Source organism: Myxine glutinosa, chromosome 3 (assembly GCF_964187855.1).
Source record: "Myxine glutinosa chromosome 3, kmMyxGlut1.1, whole genome shotgun sequence".
NCBI classification, from domain to species: Eukaryota; Metazoa; Chordata; class Myxini; order Myxiniformes; family Myxinidae; genus Myxine; species Myxine glutinosa.
Window position 1 is genome coordinate 49597340 of NC_136263.1, and position 20110 is coordinate 49617449.

Consider the following 20110-nt stretch of genomic DNA (forward strand, 5'->3'; position numbering starts at 1 on the left):
ACGTGTTCACGTTGCGCTCTTGTATTGGCGAGGCCCAGTAGGCAGGGCCCCGCACCACGACGCACGCCTTGGAAACTAAGCCGGCTGTCCTCCCTGACCCCGCAAGTGGCATCTCGAATTATCGGACTTTGCACGCGATGACTGCAGCTCACAGAATTACAGAGTTAAATTTGGCAATCTTTTTGACCCGCACCACCCTCTCCTCCAGATGCTCCGTACACATCACAATAGCTTATAAATCCAGCACTTTATGTGTTATGTCGGGAGTTAGGGTTCAAACATCGGGAAATTCCGCCTTGGACAACTTGTTCGATTGTTCCGATCCACCCCGTGAGCAATCTAAGGGGGATGTCCGCATTCCGAGGTCAGAGTTCAGGTGCAGACAAACTCCGATGTATATATTTGGACTCGCCGGTGGGGTTAAAGTACGAGTTCCCAAAAAAGGAGCACACGTGCCGTTCATGGGAATTGGGACTCTTCTTTTTGGTAGGATTTGCCACGTGCAGCAGGACATGCCTGATCACGTGGCATGTGGAAAATTATACAAAAAAGAACCTGTTAGTGCAGCAGTCGTACCAGAGTATAAATTGCAGTTTGGTTCATATTTGCACCTTAAGCTATATAATATTCACCATTAAATAAAACGGAAGTACAGCTAACCGAGCGAAACAAAATCAAACGTTTGGAGATGCCAATCGCTCTTCTATGACGTCATCTCGGTTGGATTACGTGCACTGTGCAAATGCGATTAAAATGGATACGTAGCGCCGCCTCCTGGTATAAATGGTGTATTTGCTTGATGTAAACATTTGACCCACTCCTCTCCGCCTCCACCTCCCCCCTTCTCCTCTTCCTCCTTTCCATTCTCAACCCCCTCCCTCCCCTCCTCTCTCTTTGCCCCTCTCCTCCTTTTAATCCTCCTCCCACTCCTTTCTGTTCTGTTCTGTCAAGATCCTCCCATAGCCTAGGTTTAGGTCTGCCAAAGCAGTCTCATGTCTAGAATCAAACCCAGACAACAGAGACTCCTGAGAAGTAATAACTCAAAGTTCTTCGACAGGATGAAGCAGAAGCAACGCTTTTAAGTATATTAAAAATGTAAAAAACAAACTTTAACCTCACACTTATCTTTCCTAAAAATTGAATTTGTATATTTATATATTTGTATATTTATACAGTATATGCTTCAAAAACTAAAAAATATATCCAACCAAATTCTGCATGTTGCCTAAGGGTACCCAAGTATTGTTTCCGTCGGGGTGGTATATCTGGAGGTCAAGATAGGGGGAAGACCCCAGTTCTCTCTCGGCAAATGTGTATCATATAGCACCAACTGGTGGGATCCACTATCCACTATTACAAATTATGTTATTGTAAAAAGAAAGTTTGAACAACTTAAAAACACCAACAAGTTGCCCAAACTCACACGGGATTCTAAACGCAGTATGGAGGCGGGAAAAATGCAAATGGAATCTTCTGTCGTCGAGCCGGCAAGCTGGGAGCAACAATTCACATTTATTGCCGAATCTGATGCAATTGAAATGATCTAATCAATCATGAGGTATCCTGCGACGAAGTGGCGACCCATCCAGGATTGTAGTCCTTAGCCAATGAAACTGCCTCGGCAGCTCCCATGCGCCACATGGCGTGAAAGGAATGCTTATTATTATTTAACTAGCCGAAACCCGTGGAACATCCACGGAAGGGAGGATGTGGTGTATGGATAGAGTGTACCATTATGGATGGCATAGGGGATTTGCTTGTCCGAGTAAGAGTTAGGAAGAAAGATGAGAATGAAGAGTGCGTATATGAACAACGTATTTATTGCAATCTACTTAAATGACAATGCTACGATATACTTTTGAGGTTAGCGTACACCGCGATCGCCGACACCGGCACAAATGCATGCTCAGGAGTGGACGGCTTGCTGTCGCCTTCGACTGTCCAATCAGCGGACGGCTTGCTTCGCCTTCGCCCAGCAGACGCCAATACGATGGCGTCGTAAGATGGCGTCGTATCGGCAGTTAATCGGATGCTTTTTGGGCCCCAACGTCGGCTAATTCAGATTTTTCGAGTATGGCTGTACGTGATAAACAAAGAGCGAGGTTCGTAGATCGTAAATCCATTAGTGCCGTGGGCATCGCGTCACTGGGTGCGGCGTAAAAGGGATAACAAAGTCGAGTCCTTATGCTATTATTATATAGATGACTGCGGGGTGCTCCATTTGAAACTGTTTGTTCGATATATGTAGCTTTTTGGTGCCTAGGTTAATAAAAAAATTGTATTGGTGTCAAAGGCAGTGACCAATTGCAAATTAATAGTATGATGCTTTATGGTGATGTTGAAATCTGAGTGAAAACGATTCAAAACTTTCGAAATGTTTCATTTCACTCATTTTAAGCGGAGGTTCAAACCAAAGCATCGAACACTTAGCTTACCTTTCCATGCTGAAGACACCAGAATCATTGTATGCCGCATGTTAATTAAACCAATGACCACTTGGGTCCATCTACACCCCTACAATATTTGTTTTTTGTCAACGCGAGATTTGGGGTAAGAGATTAAGCCGCGTATATAATAAATAGATAGTTTCTCAGAAAAACGGAAAAACCACGTGTGGATGGTACAAACTGTGACACACGTCTCAGTTACTTAGGGCAGGGATGTCAGAAATGAACTTGTTTATTATTAATTTATTTACATGTTTGTATTTATTATTTGTTATTATTTACATTAATTTATTTAAATGTTTATTTACATATGGCAATATGTAAATTTTTCCGTATGTAAATAAAACACTGGTAAACACCCGGTGCACAAATAGTGTAGCAGCAAAGCAAACCTGTTGTGCATTTTGTGATACAAGCACCAAATTTGGCACAAATGTACATTAATATGTTGCGAACATTTTCAGATATTGGGCCACTTGAAATTCCGTAATTTTTTTTTTCAAATTTTTTCAAATTTCGTAATTTCAAATTTTTCGGGTGACACCGTCACAATTTCGGTCTTCGAGGCCGGCCGATATAGTGGGGCGGCTTAGCCCAAATATTCAAAAGAATTGTGCATTTTGTGATACAAGCACCAAATTTGGCACAAATGTACATTAATATGTTGCGAACATTGTGTGGTCAGCAATGAAGACGAGAGTCTGAATTACATGTATGCAAAAGACCTTGTGAACCAGTGAAGCAAATACACGGGTAAGCATGAATTAAATCTAGGGCATGATATAATTTCCATGATGTTTACCTCTACACTCAATGGTGGAAGGAGGTAATGTTTTGATCCCAGCTTGTCTGTATGTCTGTTTGTCTGTTAGTCCACAAAATTCCAGACAAAGCTTGTAGTAGTGGTAGTTGTAGTGGTAGTGGTGATAACAGAAATTGTTATATAGAACTGAACTTATATTATTATTATATGCAGAAAATAACTTCATTTCTATATGCCCTGCAGTGGACAGGTTAATTGGTTTATGCACTGAAGGGGTCACCCTGGTGTGCACTGCTGTGTTCTGCCTCACTGAGTTGTTCAGGTATGATGTACTCAGCACAAGCTTCCGGTCGGCCCGGAGGTGGGGGTGCGGGGCCTGTCGCGGAACGTCAAAACAAACGGCCTGCCGGGGCCGCCCAAAAGTCGGGCGTGAGGGGCGCGTCCACTAATGGAACGCCTCTCGCTTCCCAGATCGAGGGCCACGTGGTCAGGAGAACCTCGTCCCTTCCGGTCACACTTTGCCTATCGGCCGGCCTCGAAGACCGAAATTGTGACGGTGTCACCCGAAAAATTTGAAATTACGAAATTTGAAAAAATTTGAAAAAAAAAATTACGGAATTTCAAGTGGCCCAATATCTGAAAATGTTCGCAACATATTAATGTACATTTGTGCCAAATTTGGTGCTTGTATCACAAAATGCACAATTCTTTTGAATATTTGGGCTAAGCCGCCCCACTAAAGCGGAAAGTGCGGTTCAGCAATTGGGTCACTCACTCTATCTGTCTGTCTCTCTACAGACGTCAGTCTATGATCGAGGAGTTACTTAATTTGAATTGAATGTTATATTTTTAACACTGTAGAGCAATAATCGGAACAGAAACCTGCAGTTTCGCTTTACTTTGACTCTTCATTTGGCAAATTGTACGGAATCTCATCCTGAACGCACATGTGCACATAGGTATATGTTAAAAAAAAGTTTGGGGGTCTGTCTGCCTGTCTGGCAGTCCAACAACATTGAAAATCATTCCAAACAGGAAACTCGGTTTTTAAGGACGTCATCAAGGCCAAAAACAGCAGGCACAAATAACTAATGTAACGTGTTAAATAAGTAAATAAGGTGTGGTAAATAAGGTGGTGTAAAAGACGGTGCATCAACGGTGGTATACTTCCGGAATTTTTTTTCCCTACAGTGTTTAAAACTTTATTTGATTGAAATTGAAATATATATTTGAACATTGTAGAACACAAGATCACGTTCTTTGCACTTCCAAAAACCCTCAGTTTAGCAAATCTTGAACAAAACATTACGCCATTTTAAGCCATCTTGACTAATCAAATTTTCACTCGTGCTCTCAGAGTTGTGCAATATTGAGATTCAGAAAAATCATGGCTCGTAAGAAATATAGATTGTGCTCCGAAACACAAAGCAAGAGTTTAAAAAAGACCCATGACTGTATGGATGTTCTATGAATGTTATGGGGTAATTATGGGGTATGGGGTATGGGGTATGGGAATGTTATGGGGTATGGGGTAACATATGGGATGTTATGGGGTAAGGTGTTCTAGGAATACAATCTGGTTCAATCTGTTATTGATGTTTCTTTACAATGATTAAGATATTTTAAAGAAGTCGTACAGACCCAGCTGATAGCCTTTAATTGAATGCATACTCGCACACCTCGAATGACAAATATCTACACACAGCATGATACAGGCAGCTTTAAGAATACAAAGAGAAAACAAATCTTCGCTTCCTATACATCAAGGAATAAAAAGCTCCAAATATTATCCATTTTAAAATACCGAATTGGCTTTTTAAGGAGTACAAGGAAGCCTATTGCAATCAAAAGGACGTTCTGAATTACAACAAAATTGTCAAATGCCTCAACACCTATTATAATTAAACTAGAGCAATGTGACTGTGTCACCAATATGCCTCTGCATAGTCCCACAACAGGTAGATGACCTCATTCACTGTCCTAACAAGTACAAAAAGTTTTAATTAAAACAAAAGCCGCGTCGATGTTACACAATGCCTAGATGCAGCTGTGCCTATAACGTCGATGTTACACAATGCCTAGATGCAGCTGTGCCTATAACGTCGATGTAAGAGGCACAGGACATTCCTATTGATTCGATTACTTGATGTTATTTTTGTGCAAAGTGAAAATATATCTCGGCAATTTCCCGTGTGTGGCGACGAATTTTTAATATATCTCGGCATTTTCCCGTCTGTTATTTCAGGCGGTGTATGACTGACCATGCCGCGATTTAAAAAAAATATATCTCGGCAATTTCCCGTGTGTGGCGACACGTGAACGAAGCCTATGCTCCTCTCTCCACATTATTGTGACGACGTATAAATTAAATATTTCATCGTGACGATTGTCAGCAAATGGACGAATTTTTAATATATCTCGGAATTTTCCCGTCTCTTATTTCGGGCGGTGTATGACTGAGCATGCCGCGATTAAAAAAAAATATATGTCAATGGACTTGAAGTTACAGGCCTTTGAGAATTCATTTCGTTCTATAAAGGGCAACTTTCATCGGATTTTCTTCCCGTTTTTTTTCAACCGAGTCTAAAACTATGTTGGCGAATGTGAAAAATGAAATGATATATCGAATTTGATTTGAAAGAAAACTGTGTGAGAGGAAGACACCACGGGCCTACAAAACAGGCCTCAAAGCTATGCGAGTTAATAAAATGGTGGATATTTGTTTATATGAAGCCTCTCCCACAATGGGTGGAGCTCTGGTTCCCAGAATGGGTGGAGCTTTGAGGTTTTGTCTTCTCTGCAAGAACAACAAGAAGAACAAGAAGAAGAAGAAGATGTGGTAACAACAACAACAGCAGAGTGCACTCTATGAGCAGCGTCTGCGACGCAGCTAAAAAGAAACAAGTTTGATTTAAATCCCTTCAGCTGTTTTCAAGTATCACATTTTCACCAGCCATGACAATTTTCACATCGATCGGTGAAGCGGTTTCAGAAAAGGGATTTAAAAAAATTATCGGCTTTCGCACCACGTGACTGTTTTAATTATCGGATTTTTTAATATGGCTGCCACACCACGTGACATATGACCTTTACAAAATGTACGCTCTGCATATGTATGGGTAGGAGATCACGTTTGTGAAGTTTTGTGTTGATCGGATAAGGTTCATTTTTCTATCCAAGATGGTTGCCAAACCACATGACCGACGACATCATCATTTTAAAACTATATGCAACAATGGCGTTAGATGATATTTGTAAAATTTCGCATCGATAGGGTAAGCGGTTTCAGAGATATAATTATTTAATATTTTCCTTCAATCCAATATGGCTGCCACACCATGTGACCAATGACATTTTTGTGGTCAGCTTTTAATCGCCATGCCTAGTCAATGACACACGTAAAGTTTTGAGTCCATCAATTTGGTGGTTTGGGAGAAGATGTTTTTTTAGGGTTTTAGGTTAAATCCAAGATGGCTGCCATACCTTGTGACCTATTACATCACAATTATCATTAAAAAAACATTCTACATGGGTGTCACTCCGACCCTGAAAGTTTCGTCTCAATCAGACATGTGGTTGCTGAGAAAAACGAGGTTTAGCCTGTATGGACGGACGGATGGCAGACAACCCCAAAACATAATGCTTCTGGCCACCTTTGGGGGCGGAGGCATAAAAACTTGCACTATAGGTAGCTACAAACCAAATCATTGGTGAAACCATGATCAGTCTACTCCTTTTGTGATGGCATCCATTACTTCCATCTTTTCGTGGGCTTCGCCGGGGGACGTTTTTTCCAAGTCTTTCACGAACCAAGTAGGCAGGCCTAACTGAAGGTGGTGGGAATTTGATTTTTTTTCACGTACCGGCGATAACTTGCTTATTGTTTATGAAATACACCGTGGGATCTACAACGTCCACCGACGACCAATGCTGGCAGATCGGTCCTCTGGTATAACGTCCATCCGATGGATGATCCACTACATTGATTAATATCCTCCTCCATTCGAAACACCAGGATGACAGTTTATTCCAAGATATCTTGCCTGGCCTACCACCACTGTCAATCATGGAAGAGTAGAAGGATATCGATCGCTATGGAAAAGTAGGGTTGGGGTGGGGGAGCATGCGAGTGTGTAGCGCAAAGCTAGTACTGGTGTGGGGTCCGCAGGACCCTTAGGCAGGCCCTGGAAAATTTGGGATTATGCGCACTTTTTGGCCGCTGGGTTTGGGGAGGTCAACCTTTTTTTGTGTACCATAAGTCAAAAAAATTAAGGAATAAGAAGAAAAAAATCGAAGTAGGCAAGAAAGGAAAAGGAACAACAGTCAAATGACCTAAAAATCTAATTAAGGGAGCAAGTGGTGAGAAAAGCAGCTCAACGTCACCAACGACACTCCAAGCTGCTAACGCTTTTCCAAAACTGAAAAGGCAAATAAAACATCGGAATTCCACCGGATTTTTTGCAGTCGAGTCTTAATCAATACAATAGACTGTAAATAATGTCTGTAAATGTGAAATTAACGTGAAAACGATTGAGGTGGAAGGCCTGTCATAATATGCTCTTCCACCGGGAGTGGTGCAACACGGCACAGATTTACATAGAAAATTTGCTTCGATCCTCTCACCCCCTTCTCTGTCACTTTGGAACCTCTGGGGAGGGGGGCGGGGGCCGGGGGGGGGGGAAGCCAAGTGTGTAGCTACAACCTTTGTCTTGAGAGTTACAATGGACCCTCAGTCCCCCTGATAAGTTTGGTTGAGATTGGATAACTAACGACCGTCTGCATCAACCAAAGCCAGACACCAAATTGCATATTTTAATGATGGTGATGATGACGAAACTAGACAATCACTCAAGTGTTGTCATCTAGCGCTCTCAAGTGCCCGTCCGTGCATATAATACTATATGGAGCGGTTGCGGGCCATTCGACATTCAGGTAAACAATGTCCCCAAAAAGCATATAATCTATTAATATTCCACTCTCAAAATAATGAATCGCTCATTTAATCTTTTCATGAACTGTATTAAATCAATTGCAAGGAAAACTGCTTCGTAATCCATAGTGAGTATACACAATTTTTGTTTTTCGCCCAAAAAGGTGTGGGGAACAATCGATATGCTGTCGCCTCTCCACCAACATGTGAAGGGATCCACCCCCTCTGTGCCCCCCTGGCCCCCACTGATTGACACCCACGGAAGAGTAACTAAAGTGCATCTCAAGCTGATAACCTTATGATATGATAACTTGTTACCACTTGCCTCTGTTAAACATAGAAAACTAGATGGTATTCATAGAATACTTACCTTGCGCAGTCAACTTGTTGCGAGCCAACTCTTCTGTTTTTGAACTTTTTTTTCTTTGATCCAATATGGCCGCCAGACCACGTGAGCGATAACACCATAAATTTATATTCTCTAATATAATTGTTGCATAGATCACGCTCAATCCTCTCGTGTCCTCTCAATCAATCCTCTCATCCTCTCAATCCTCTCAATCCTCGTGTCCATCCTCTTTTCTCCCGCCTGTGGAACAAACTCCCACACTCCCTTCAATCCCTCTCCTCCCTCCAGGTCTTTAAAACAGCTGTTCACCACCATCTCTTATCTTCCCCCATCCATAACCTTGATCTTTTCTACCCCCACTAATTCACCCCAGATCCACCTTGTTTGAAATTCCAACTTATTTCCTGGAAATCCTGGCAGTGTCCATATGTTTATACCTCTCCCACCCCCCCCTTCACATGCCTCCCCCCCTTCACATGCCTCCCCCCTTCACATGCCTCCCCCCCAAAGCCCTCTCCCTCCCACAGATCTCTCGATGTCTCCATGTCTCTCGGTCCCTGCTCTCAAATGTTGTGTTTGTGTCCTTCCCCCTCTCTCCCCATCTTGTCTACCGCTCCCGATGTTATTTGTTTTATGTGTCTGTTTGTCTTTCTGTGTGATTAATTTTCGCTCTTTCACGAGCCTCGATCTTGTATACAAAAAAAAAAAAAAAAAAAAAAAAAAAACATTTCAAACTGATCAGACTAAGCGTTGTCCTTGTCGAATTATGACGTCATAATTATGGCACCAATGACGTCATCGTTAACAACGCCTATTCCCCATATGGAATTCTTTACAATGAGCCATGTTTAATTTTTTTCCATGCAGCGGTTTTGGAGATATAGAGGTGCAACATTTTTCGTTTTTTCCAAGATGGCGCCTGTACCACATGACCTATGACGTCATGATTATCATTAAAATATTCTAAAGGAGGAAGCTTTCGTGTCTCGTGTATGGTGGAAATTTCGTGTCCATCAGACCAGCAGTTGCTGAACTTTTTAAAATAATGATTGGATAAGTGTTGTACTTGTCGAATTATGACGTCATAACGAAGGCACCGATGACATCATCATTAACATATCTTATTCCCCATGGGGAGTAGTTGACAATGAGCCAGGTCTCAATTTTTCCATGGAGTGGTTTCAGAGATATAGACGTGCGATGTTTTTCCAAGATGGCGCCCATACCACGTGACTTATGACGTCATAATCATCATTAAAATATTATACAGGAGGAGGCGCTCTTATGGACGAAAATTTCATGTCAACGGTTGCCGAGAAAATTAATTTTTAAAATGCAGACACGTACGGCACACGTACGTACATGAATGCTTAACCACGCTTGTCGCTTCACGAGCGCAGGGTAACAAATCACAGCATCCTGTAACTCTATTCTACAATTGTCAAACTTTGATGACGTCACACAGTTGCCATGGAAAACATATTAGACTCGTACTATTTGTTGGTACGTTTCTTATGAAGGAGTCAGATTTATCGAAAAAAAACAACAACTTTAAAACCATTTCGTTCACACCAAAGAACATGTTTTACACTGCAACAAAATCACATAACAATGGCCAAATAACTCAAGTACTTATCAAGTGACTATGGTAGAACCACAAGAATCCACAGGTTTGTGGTTAAAGGAAGCCTACAAATCCGATTCGGTATTTTTCAAAATCAATAACAATCGTAATAACAATAACAAAAAGCAAATAGTACAATAAGTGTCCATTGCACATTTTAAAGCAAAGTGCACAGTAAAACCTATGGATAATTGGCTTACGCAAACGGAATCCTGTGTACTGAGAAAAATTACATAAAAGTTACAAAGAAAACCTCGATTTTTGTGTTTCTCGGTCTCATTTGGAACCCAATTGTTTGCCAGAAAGGACTAACGATGCATGATAGACAGGCTTACTTCGACTTGTGAAGAAAGCTGGAATATGTTGTACAAATTGCCTTATGTCTTTAAAAATTGTACCGTTTTTTTTTTGTATACAAGATCGAGGGTCGTGTAAGAGATAATATTAATCACAAAAAAGTCACATGTGACCTTTACTAAAGGAGCAGTGTATTTTTACAATCATATACATCAATTAAAGAGAAGTTATCCACTGGCTAGAATATGCTCACATTGCAGAGGAACAAAACAAACAAAAAAGTTTTCATAGTATCCTATCATCTTAGATTCCATTAGTTTGACGAGAACAGGTCCTTTTAAAAGTCTCATGTTATCAGCATTTTGGGTGAAATCAGTTCGTATTTTGGAAAAAATAAGTAAATCCTGTGCTTGAACTACACTTGCTGGAAAATCACAACTATATTAGCGCCGATTTGATCACATAAAGGAAACACCATTCTATAGGGTCTACGAAGGTAGTCATGCAACGGAAAGGTTATAAATTTGGCAATGGTCAATTTGGATAAAGGAAAGATCTTGGGAAAAAAAAGATTGAAAAAATCTTGGAAAAATCTATCTTGGAAAAAACTATCTTGGAAAAAAAATACACCCTTAAATATTTGTACACTGCAGATGGCACAGCTTGAAAAATTGAAAAATTTTTGAAATTTTTTTTGAAATTTTTAAAAATTTTGAAAAATTTTCAAATTTCAAAAATTTCAAAAAAAAAAAATTTCCAAAAAATTTGGGGAAAAAAAATTTTGAAAAAAAAAAAGATTGAAAAAATCTTGGAAAAATCTATCTTGGAAAAAACTATCTTGGAAAAAAAATACACCCTTAAATATTTGTACACTGCAGATGGCACAGCTTGAAAAATTGAAAAATTTTTGAAATTTTTTTTGAAATTTTTAAAAATTTTGAAAAATTTTCAAATTTCAAAAATTTCAAAAAAAAAAAAATTTCAAAAAAATTTGGGGAAAAAAAATTTTGAAAAAAAAAAAAGATTGAAAAAATCTTGGAAAAATCTATCTTGGAAAAAACTATCTTGGAAAAAAAATACACCCTTAAATATTTGTACACTGCAGATGGCAGCTTGAAAAATTGAAAAAATTTTGAAATTTTTTTTGAAATTTTTAAAAATTTTGAAAAATTTTCAAATTTCAAAAATTTCAAAAAAAAAAAAATTCAAAAAAATTTGGGGAAAAAAATTTTGAAAAAAAAAAAAGATTGAAAAAATCTTGGAAAAATCTATCTTGGAAAAAACTATCTTGGAAAAAAAATACACCCTTAAATATTTGTACACTGCAGATGGCACAGCTTGGAGCTTAATGACATTTTCTGAAGATGATACTTCACAATGCAGCACCCCTGCTGGCACTAAACCAGACAGAAGTTTCAATTTAATGCAATTCTTGAGGGATCAAACTTTGGAGCAGACGGCCGAGAGGGACGCATGCAGCCGCTGAGCTATCCCGGCTCCCTACAATAGTTCACTGGACATCAATAATTATATTTCTGCTGAGGTGGCCGATGTGATTGATGACGAGGTCGTTTTATCAACCTGCTTGTAAAACGGGAGCATTTCCAAAATAACCAAGACCCACTCACAACCAATAATTATCCCCATCCGTCATCACAATTTTCATGACCCTTCACCGATGTAGCAGAAATGGCAGTCTCCTTCGAGTCTCAGCCAAGGCTTTTTGACACAATGATAGGCAAGGGGCCAGGTGGTGGGATGGAGTACTTCTCAATCCGACAAACCCGGCGCAAGATGTCCTCTTGGTTTAGGGGCCAATGGTAAATGCTTGTGTTCTTCAGCCATGTTGGGATGTGATCCTGTAGGGGTGAGAGGGTACATAGCAGTGATGAGAGGGTACTATCATGGTGGTCGAGGGAGTAAAGGACAATACTGTACATTTATTTTTACTTGAATAAAGTGAGATTTTTCATCCACTCTCCCCGACAAGAATCACACACACCAGTCTGAACCCCCCCTTTTTCCCCACCCCATCCCCACATCCAAATAAGAACAAGCGAGTTCTTCTAACCCCCATCAAACCCTTTGAGCATCATGACCTCACCTTGCGGGAGCCAGGAAACAGCACGGGGATCAAGCGGAAATTCTTGCTGCCGTTTGAGATGTATTCATTCACCAACTGCCAAAAACAGGAGCAGATTAGAAAAAAAGTTGATGCAGGTAGAGGGGGGATTGGTAAATCATAAATTGGTAAATATGTGACTTTTAAGTTGTTTGGCGTCAACTAGCCAATAGCTTTGGAAAGAGTAGAAGTTAAGAAAAAATAGGGTAGAAACAGAATGTGCCTTTAGTTTAGACTTTAGGATAAACTTGTGTCAAAGTATCAAACTTCCATTCTGAGTATCAACCATGATACAAAGGGTGTCGGATTGCGGAGCGTCATCTACGAGCCCAGGCCCATGCCTAAAACTATTACTCAAAAGGGGCAGCATGCAATGATCATGTGAGTTTGCAAATGTTTATGCCAACAATTGTGTTTTGTAGCCATTATCTATATTATAATAGCCGTAGATGATTCTGTCTGTCTGTCTGTCTGTCTATCTGTTGGGTGTCTGTCCGGGGTGTGGCTTACTCGGTTTGCAGAGTAGCTCCACCCATAGCTCCACCCATTCTGGGAGTGGCTATAAACAAATATCCACCATTTTATTAACTCGCATAGCTTTGAGTCCTGTTTTGTAGGCCCGTGGTGTCTTGCTCTCCCCCAGTTTTATTTCAAATCAAATTCGATAAATCATTTCATTTTTCACAGTCGCTAACATAGTTTTAGACTCGGTTGAAAAAAAACGGGAAGAAAATCCGATGAAAGTTGCCGTTTATAGAACGAAATGAATTCTCAAAGGCCTGTAACTTCAAGGCCATTGAGTCTCTCTCACGCCTTTATCTCCAATCTAACTCACCATATGATTTCATTTTTATCGATGGTTTTACTTTTAGACTCGGTGTCAGCAATAATTGAGAACAATCCACACACGCGGGAAAATGCAGAGATATATTTTTTAAAATCGCGTCATGGTGTATCATACACCGCCCAACATGACACCGCCGGCAATGTGTCGATATATATTAAAAATTCGCTTTTGCTTTTCCGTTATGATATATTACTATTTCGTTTGATGATAGTCGTCACAAAAACGTCAACAATGATGCCGACATATATTTCTTCGTTTTTATTTCATTCAACATATTAGCCGGAAGTAAAATATGTTTCAGGAAATTACCGAGAGATATTTCTTCGTTTTTTTTATTAGTTATGTGCGCATACACTTTAAATAGGTTTATTTGAAATCTTTAATTTTCCACAATATAATTTACTTGCCATTTATCATTTGATGATTACGAGACAAATTCCTCTTGAGGATCGTGACAATTCATGCGTTGCGTGGAAACTTCCATTTCCAAAATGAATGAGACGATCGATGAAGAACGACTCGGTGTCACCAACGCGGGAAAATGCAGAGATATATTTTTTAAAATACACCATATCACCGCACAACACCGCCCAACAGCCAACAAGTATCATACACCGCCCAACAGCCAACGAGTATCATACACCGCCCAACAGCCAACGAGTATCATACACCGCCCAACATGACACAGACAGCAACATGTCGACATTATCGCTTTTTCTTTAAACCGAGTGAACCGAGCCGAACCGAATACACCGCGTGAATTCACCGAGCGAATTTCAGCCAATTCCACCTATTTCTTCGTTTTTATTTTATTCGTTACCAGCAGAAGTACCCAGCGTTGCCGGGCGGGGGAGGGGGGAAGGGCACGTACACTTTAAACATGTATATACATGTGGGATGTGGGATATATACATGTGGGACATGTGTACGTGTGTGTACGTGTGTACGTGTGTGTGTGTGTGTGTGCGCGTGAATATGTGTGTGTGTGTGTATATATGTGTGTGTATGTGTATGTAGGCTAACCCCCGCTCTAGCAGGGAAAATGGCCTTAAAATGCATGTTGTTGTTGTATGTGTATATACATGTCTGTGTGTGTGTGTTTGTGTGTATATGTGTCTGTACGTGTGTGTGTGTGTGTGTGTGTGTGTGTGTGTGTGTGTGTGTGTGTGTGTGTGTGTGTGTGTGTGTGTGTGTGGAGATGTATGGAGATGTATATATGTGTATATATGTGTATATGTGGATACATATGTGTATACATATTTGCATATGTGCATATGTGTATATGTGTCTGTACGTGTGTGTGTGTGTGTGTGTGTGTGTGTGTGTGTGTGTGTGTGTGTGCATGTGTGTCGATGTACGTGTGTGTGTATGTGTATATGTGTGTGGGTGTATATGTGTGTGTGTGTGTATATGTAAACATGGGCCGGTGTGTGTGTAAAGTGTGAGGAGGTATTGGAGAGGAAAATGCAGAGATATATTTTTTAAAATCGCGCCATGATGATAAACGAAAATACACCGCCTAAAATAACAGTCGACATATATTTAAAATTCGCCATACACATCCATGCGGGAATCCCACGGGCATGGATGTGTGTGACATTTCGACATATTGAGTTACATGCTGCGCCTGCACATTCAGTTATATAAGATGGTTACTGGCAATTGATCACATCCACAAATGATGTAATCCACACAATTTATGTACTTTACATAACGTTAATAGGAATACATGCCCGTGTAGATGGGAAATACAGTTTGTTTGAAATAAATCACAAATATCAGAAGAAAGTTTTTTAAACCATTTTATATAACTGAATGTGCAGGTGCAGCATCGAACTCAATATGTCGAAATGTCACACACATCCATGCCCGTGGGATTCCCACGGGTGACCCCGCTAGTCTTACTATAATTCACCAAATGTCTGTCTGTCTGTCCGTCCATCTGTTGCCAGGTACCACAAAAACGGCTGAACCAATCGCAACAAAATTTTGGGTGGGTAATCCTGGAACCCCCTGGAGTAAAATAGGCTATATTGTTTTTCCAATTTTCCAATTTTTCCAATTTCCAATTTTTCCAATTTTCCAATTTTTCCAAACACGATGGAATAATATTTACCGATATGAACAGTGATGTGGCTTTTCTTGAAATTCTACAAATACTGTTTAGATTTTGATGATTTGCGTGTGATATGATTTAACGGATGTTTATATAAATCGTTTAAAATAATAAAAGCCTTCAATTTCTGATATTTTGCCTTTTCATTTGGGCCTCCCAATTGAAGCCCCGCCCGTCGGGCGGGTACTGTTGCTAGTATATTTAATATAAACATTATAACAGCTGGGTTTTTTGTAGAAGTACAAAATAATGATGGTAGTTTAACAAATAAAAGGGCAGTTACATATGAGGTCCAAAGCGTGTGTGGCCAAAGAGACGATAGAATCTTGAAATGAAAATCTCATCAAAAAGACAGGATGCTTGATCCAGGATGTCAGCAAATGGGTTATAGATTTGATGAACAACATGGCACGAGGGTGGGAGCTAAAACCACGAACCACTTTTCTGAAAAACTCCGAAATAAATAGGCATAGAAACATGTGAAAACAAGAAGAGGAAGTTAGTTTACCCTCACCCGGACTTGTTTTGTGTGGATTTATAGTACGTATTTTATAGACGTACTCACATTCTAATTGTACACACTTAAAAGAGGTCCTCGGTTGAAAAAATTTGTGTGCAACTGGCTACCACTAGGTGGCATTTGTGGCCTACATTAGTACATTCTGTGGCTACCACGAGGTGACGTTTATGGCCTATATTAACACATTCTGTGGCTACCACTAGGTGACGTTTATGGCCAATATTAGGACATTCTGTGGCTACCACTAGGTGGCACTTGTGGCCTATATTAGCACATTCTGTGGCTACCACGAGGTGGCATTTGTGGCCTACATTAGCACATTTGTGGCTAGCACTAGGTGGCGCTTGTGGCCTATATTAGCACATTCTGTGGCTACCACGAGATGGCATTTGTGGCCGACATTAGCACATTCTGTGGCTACCACTAGGTGGCGATGGTGGCCTACATTAGCACATGCTGTGGCTCCCACGAGGTGGCGCTTGTGGCCGACAACAGCACATTCTGTGCCTACCACTAGGTGGCGCTTGTGGCCTATATGAGCACATTCTGTGGCTACCACGAGGTGGCATTTGTGGCCTAAATTAGCACATTCTGTGGCGACCACTGGGTGGCACTTGTAGCCTACATTAGCACATTCTGTGGCTACTACTTGGGGGCACTTGTGGCCTACATTAGCACATTCTGTGGATACCACGAGATGGCGCTTGTGGCCCACATTAGCACATTCTGTGGCTACCACTAGGTGGCGCTTGTGACCTACATTAGCATATTCTCTGGCTACCACTAGGTGGCGCTTACGGCCTACATTAGCACATTCTGTGGCTACCCACAAGGTGGTGTTTGTGGCCCGCATTAGCACATTCTGTGGCTACCACTCGGTGGCACTTGTGGCCTATATTAGCACATCCTGTGGCTACCACGAGGTGGGTTTTGTGGCCTACAGTAGCACATTCTGTGGCTACCACTAGGTGGCGCTGGTGGCCTATATTAGCACATTCTGTGGCTACCACGAGGTGGCATTTGTGGCCCACATTAGCACATTCTGTGGCTACCACTAGGTGGCGCTTGTGGCCTACATTAGCACATTCTGTGGCTCCCACGAGGTGGCGCTTGTGGCCTACATTAGCACATTCTGTGGCTACCACGAGGTGGCATTTGTGGCCTACATTAGCACATTCTGTGGCTACCACTAGGTGGCGATTTGTGGCCTACATGAGCACATTCTGTGGCTACCACGAGGTGGCATTTGTGGCCTATATTAGCACATGCTGTGGCATTATTGGCACATTTGGCACATTTGACGCATTATTGACGCACAATGGGCCCGCATTAGCACATTCTGTGGCTACCACGAGGTGGCGCTTGTGGCCGACAATAGCACATTCGGTGCCTACCACTAGGTCAGCACATTCGGTACTACTCATGACAATCAGCCCATAATATAGGCTTGTGGCCTATATTAGCACATTCTGTGGCTACCACTAGGTGGCACTTGTGGCCTATATGAGCACATTCTGTGGCTACCACTAGGTGGTGCTTGTGGCCTATATTAGCACATTCTGTGGCTACCACTAGGTGGCGCTTGTGGCCTATATTAGCACATTCTGTGGCTACCACTAGGTGGTGTTGGTGGCCTACATTAGCAGATTCTGTGGCTACCACTAGGTAGTGTTTGTGGCCTATATTAGCAGATTCTGTGGCTACCACTAGGTGGTGTTTGTGGCCTATATTAGCAGATTCTGTGGCTACCACGAGGTGGTGTTTGTGGCCTATATTAGCACATTCTGTGGCTACCACTAGGTGGTGTTTGTGGCCTATATTAGCACATTCTGTGGCTACCACTAGGTGGTGTTTGTGGCCTATATTAGCAGATTCTGTGGCTACCACGAGGTGGTGTTTGTGGCCTATATTAGCACATTCTGTGGCTACCACTAGGTGGTGTTTGTGGCCTATATTAGCACATTCTGTGGCTACCACGAGGTGGTGTTGGTGGCCTACATGAGCAGATTCTGTGGCTACCACTAGATGGTGTTTGTGGCCTATATTAGCAGATTCTGTGGCTACCACTAGGTGGTGTTTGTGGCCTATATTAGCAGATTCTGTGGCTACCACTAGGTGGTGTTTGTGGCCTATATTAGCAGATTCTGTGGCTACCACTAGGTGGTGTTTGTGGCCTATATTAGCAGATTCTGTGGCTCCCACTAGGTGGTGTTTGTGGCCTATATTAGCAGATTCTGTGGCTACCACTAGGTGGTGTTTGTGGCCTACATTAGCAGATTCTGTGGCTACCACTAGATGGTGTTTGTGGCCTATATTAAACTGATAGCATTTGTCAGCAATACAGGCTTTTGAAGGCAGAAAGGACAAAAGGATCTAGGTTTGGCCTTGACTTTAACAAATTAGACACTCTATTAGTATGAGGCTAAATGCCAGTTCACCTGCTGGTAAATAAATCTTGTTTGTAGACTGTGCTGATCGCTGTCATTCACCGACTCCACATCTTCCTGGTACTTTGGACTCACTGCCATAATGATCAAGTAGTTTTTCTGAAAGAGGTCACAATTCCAAGTGAATGATGTCATCTTTTAACACTCCTGTTCTCTTTTCCTAAAGAACCTTTTAGGCATTCACCTGTGGGCGTTACAGATTCAACATTTCAAAAAAGGGGGAGGGGGTGCATTATGGGCCGGTGCCCTTGCAAAATTGTAGATTCTTGCCCTGACGATGTCTGGAATTTATCAAGATCAGAACAAATCAAAAATATGCATTGTGGGTAATCACAGGATATTACTCTCCTTGGGAGGGTGAAAAACAGGGAAAACTGGCCTTCCTGTCGAGCAGGCCACGAAAAGCACCAGAAAAGGCTCCATTACATTTTCTACAACTACAATTCATCAGGAACTGACTTCCATTCCGATTTAAACGTAGGGGGCACTCTTCCTTTGCCCATCAGGTATCTCACACTACTCACTGCAATCAGCAGCGCTTGCTGCCCACAATGGCAAGCGTATTCCAGGCAACGTGAATGCAAAATAGTTCAATATTGTAGCGGTTACCGGAAGCATGACACAATTACCGTGCACCGGCCGATGACGCAACCGGTGAGCGGTCACGTGTCCAGACTCGCCCGGGCGTGTCCAGACTTGTCTTTCTCGGACGAACACTTGCCTTGCATACCACGCCCCGCCGAGAGGCGTGACTTACCTATTTTGCATACCACGCCCCGCCTGAGAGGCGTGGCTTTTGTGTGTTCAGTTTGCGATATAAATTGCCGCCCGTTCGAGGGGCGGATTCAGTGTGCTTTTGAGTTCTTTGGTTTTGAGCTAAATAAATAGCTCGGTGAAACTTCGTTCCTGTGTCGTCCATTTTGTCTGGCTTTATCGTGCGAGCACAGCTCCCACAATATGATTAAAAAGTAAGACAATAATAATGGATGAGGCCATTTTTAAAATGATGTGCATGATCTTGCAATGCAAAATTTCCCACAGCTTTTAAAATGTCATGCCAAGTAGGAATGTCAACGTTCCTCACGAGGGGGTGATAATGTGCAGGTATTGCTGCCAGTGATTCCTGGGCCTTGAAACAAGGTGCAATGGAGAGGAGTTTTTCTGCCATGGGCATATGTGCAGTGCACATAGATAGGCTAGTGAATGTCGTCCATACAAGGACATTAAAGATGCCACATTTGAAGGACGACCAACCTCTGTGACCGACGAGGGACACGTTCAGAAGGTTGATGCCATTCTGCAGGGGAACTGAAGCATCACATGCATCGAGATTGGACAGGAAGCAGCCTTTTTCGGCCCTGCAAGTGTGTTCTCTAAACTGATCGAAAAGATGGGAAGAGGAAGATTATTGGGCAACCGGGCCCTCTCCCTTCCACACATCTCCCTGCTCTCGGATGTTGTGTTTGTGTGCTTCCCCTTCTCTCCCCATCTTGTCTTCCGCTCCCTCTTTTTGGGTATTTTGTTTGTCTGGTTGATTTGTTTGTGAAGTAAATGTGAGCTCTTTCACGAGCCTCGATTCAGTATACAAAAAAAAAAGAAAAAAAGAAAAAAAAAAGTGGCTTCCACACGTGCTCAATAAGGATCAGAT

General features: G+C 41.7%; 2 protein-coding genes across 7 annotated transcripts in view; both read right to left on the minus strand.

Annotated features, from left to right (window-relative positions):
* The window catches only part of SNX14 (sorting nexin 14), a 776643-nt gene that overhangs the window by 292863 nt on the left and 463670 nt on the right, over positions 1 to 20110 (minus strand). The window lies entirely within an intron of this gene.
* Positions 10050 to 20110, minus strand: part of LOC137423594 (E3 ubiquitin ligase TRAF3IP2) — a 52140-nt gene continuing 42079 nt past the window's right edge. For 3 of the 6 annotated variants that reach the window (XR_013622823.1, XR_013622824.1, XR_013622825.1), the window contains 4 exons: positions 18454 to 18561; positions 12515 to 12589; positions 11695 to 12269; positions 10050 to 11003 (listed from right to left, as the gene is read on the minus strand). Coding sequence is in view for 3 of the 6 variants with exons in the window: in XM_068110911.2 (XP_067967012.2) it covers positions 12120 to 12269; positions 12515 to 12589; positions 18454 to 18561 (333 nt within the window). In the remaining 3 variants the exon portion in view is untranslated. Of the gene's footprint in view, positions 12270 to 12514; positions 12590 to 18453; positions 18562 to 20110 lie in introns of all 6 variants that reach the window. The other 3 variants (XM_068110911.2, XM_068110913.2, XM_068110912.2) reach the window with 1 other exon arrangement.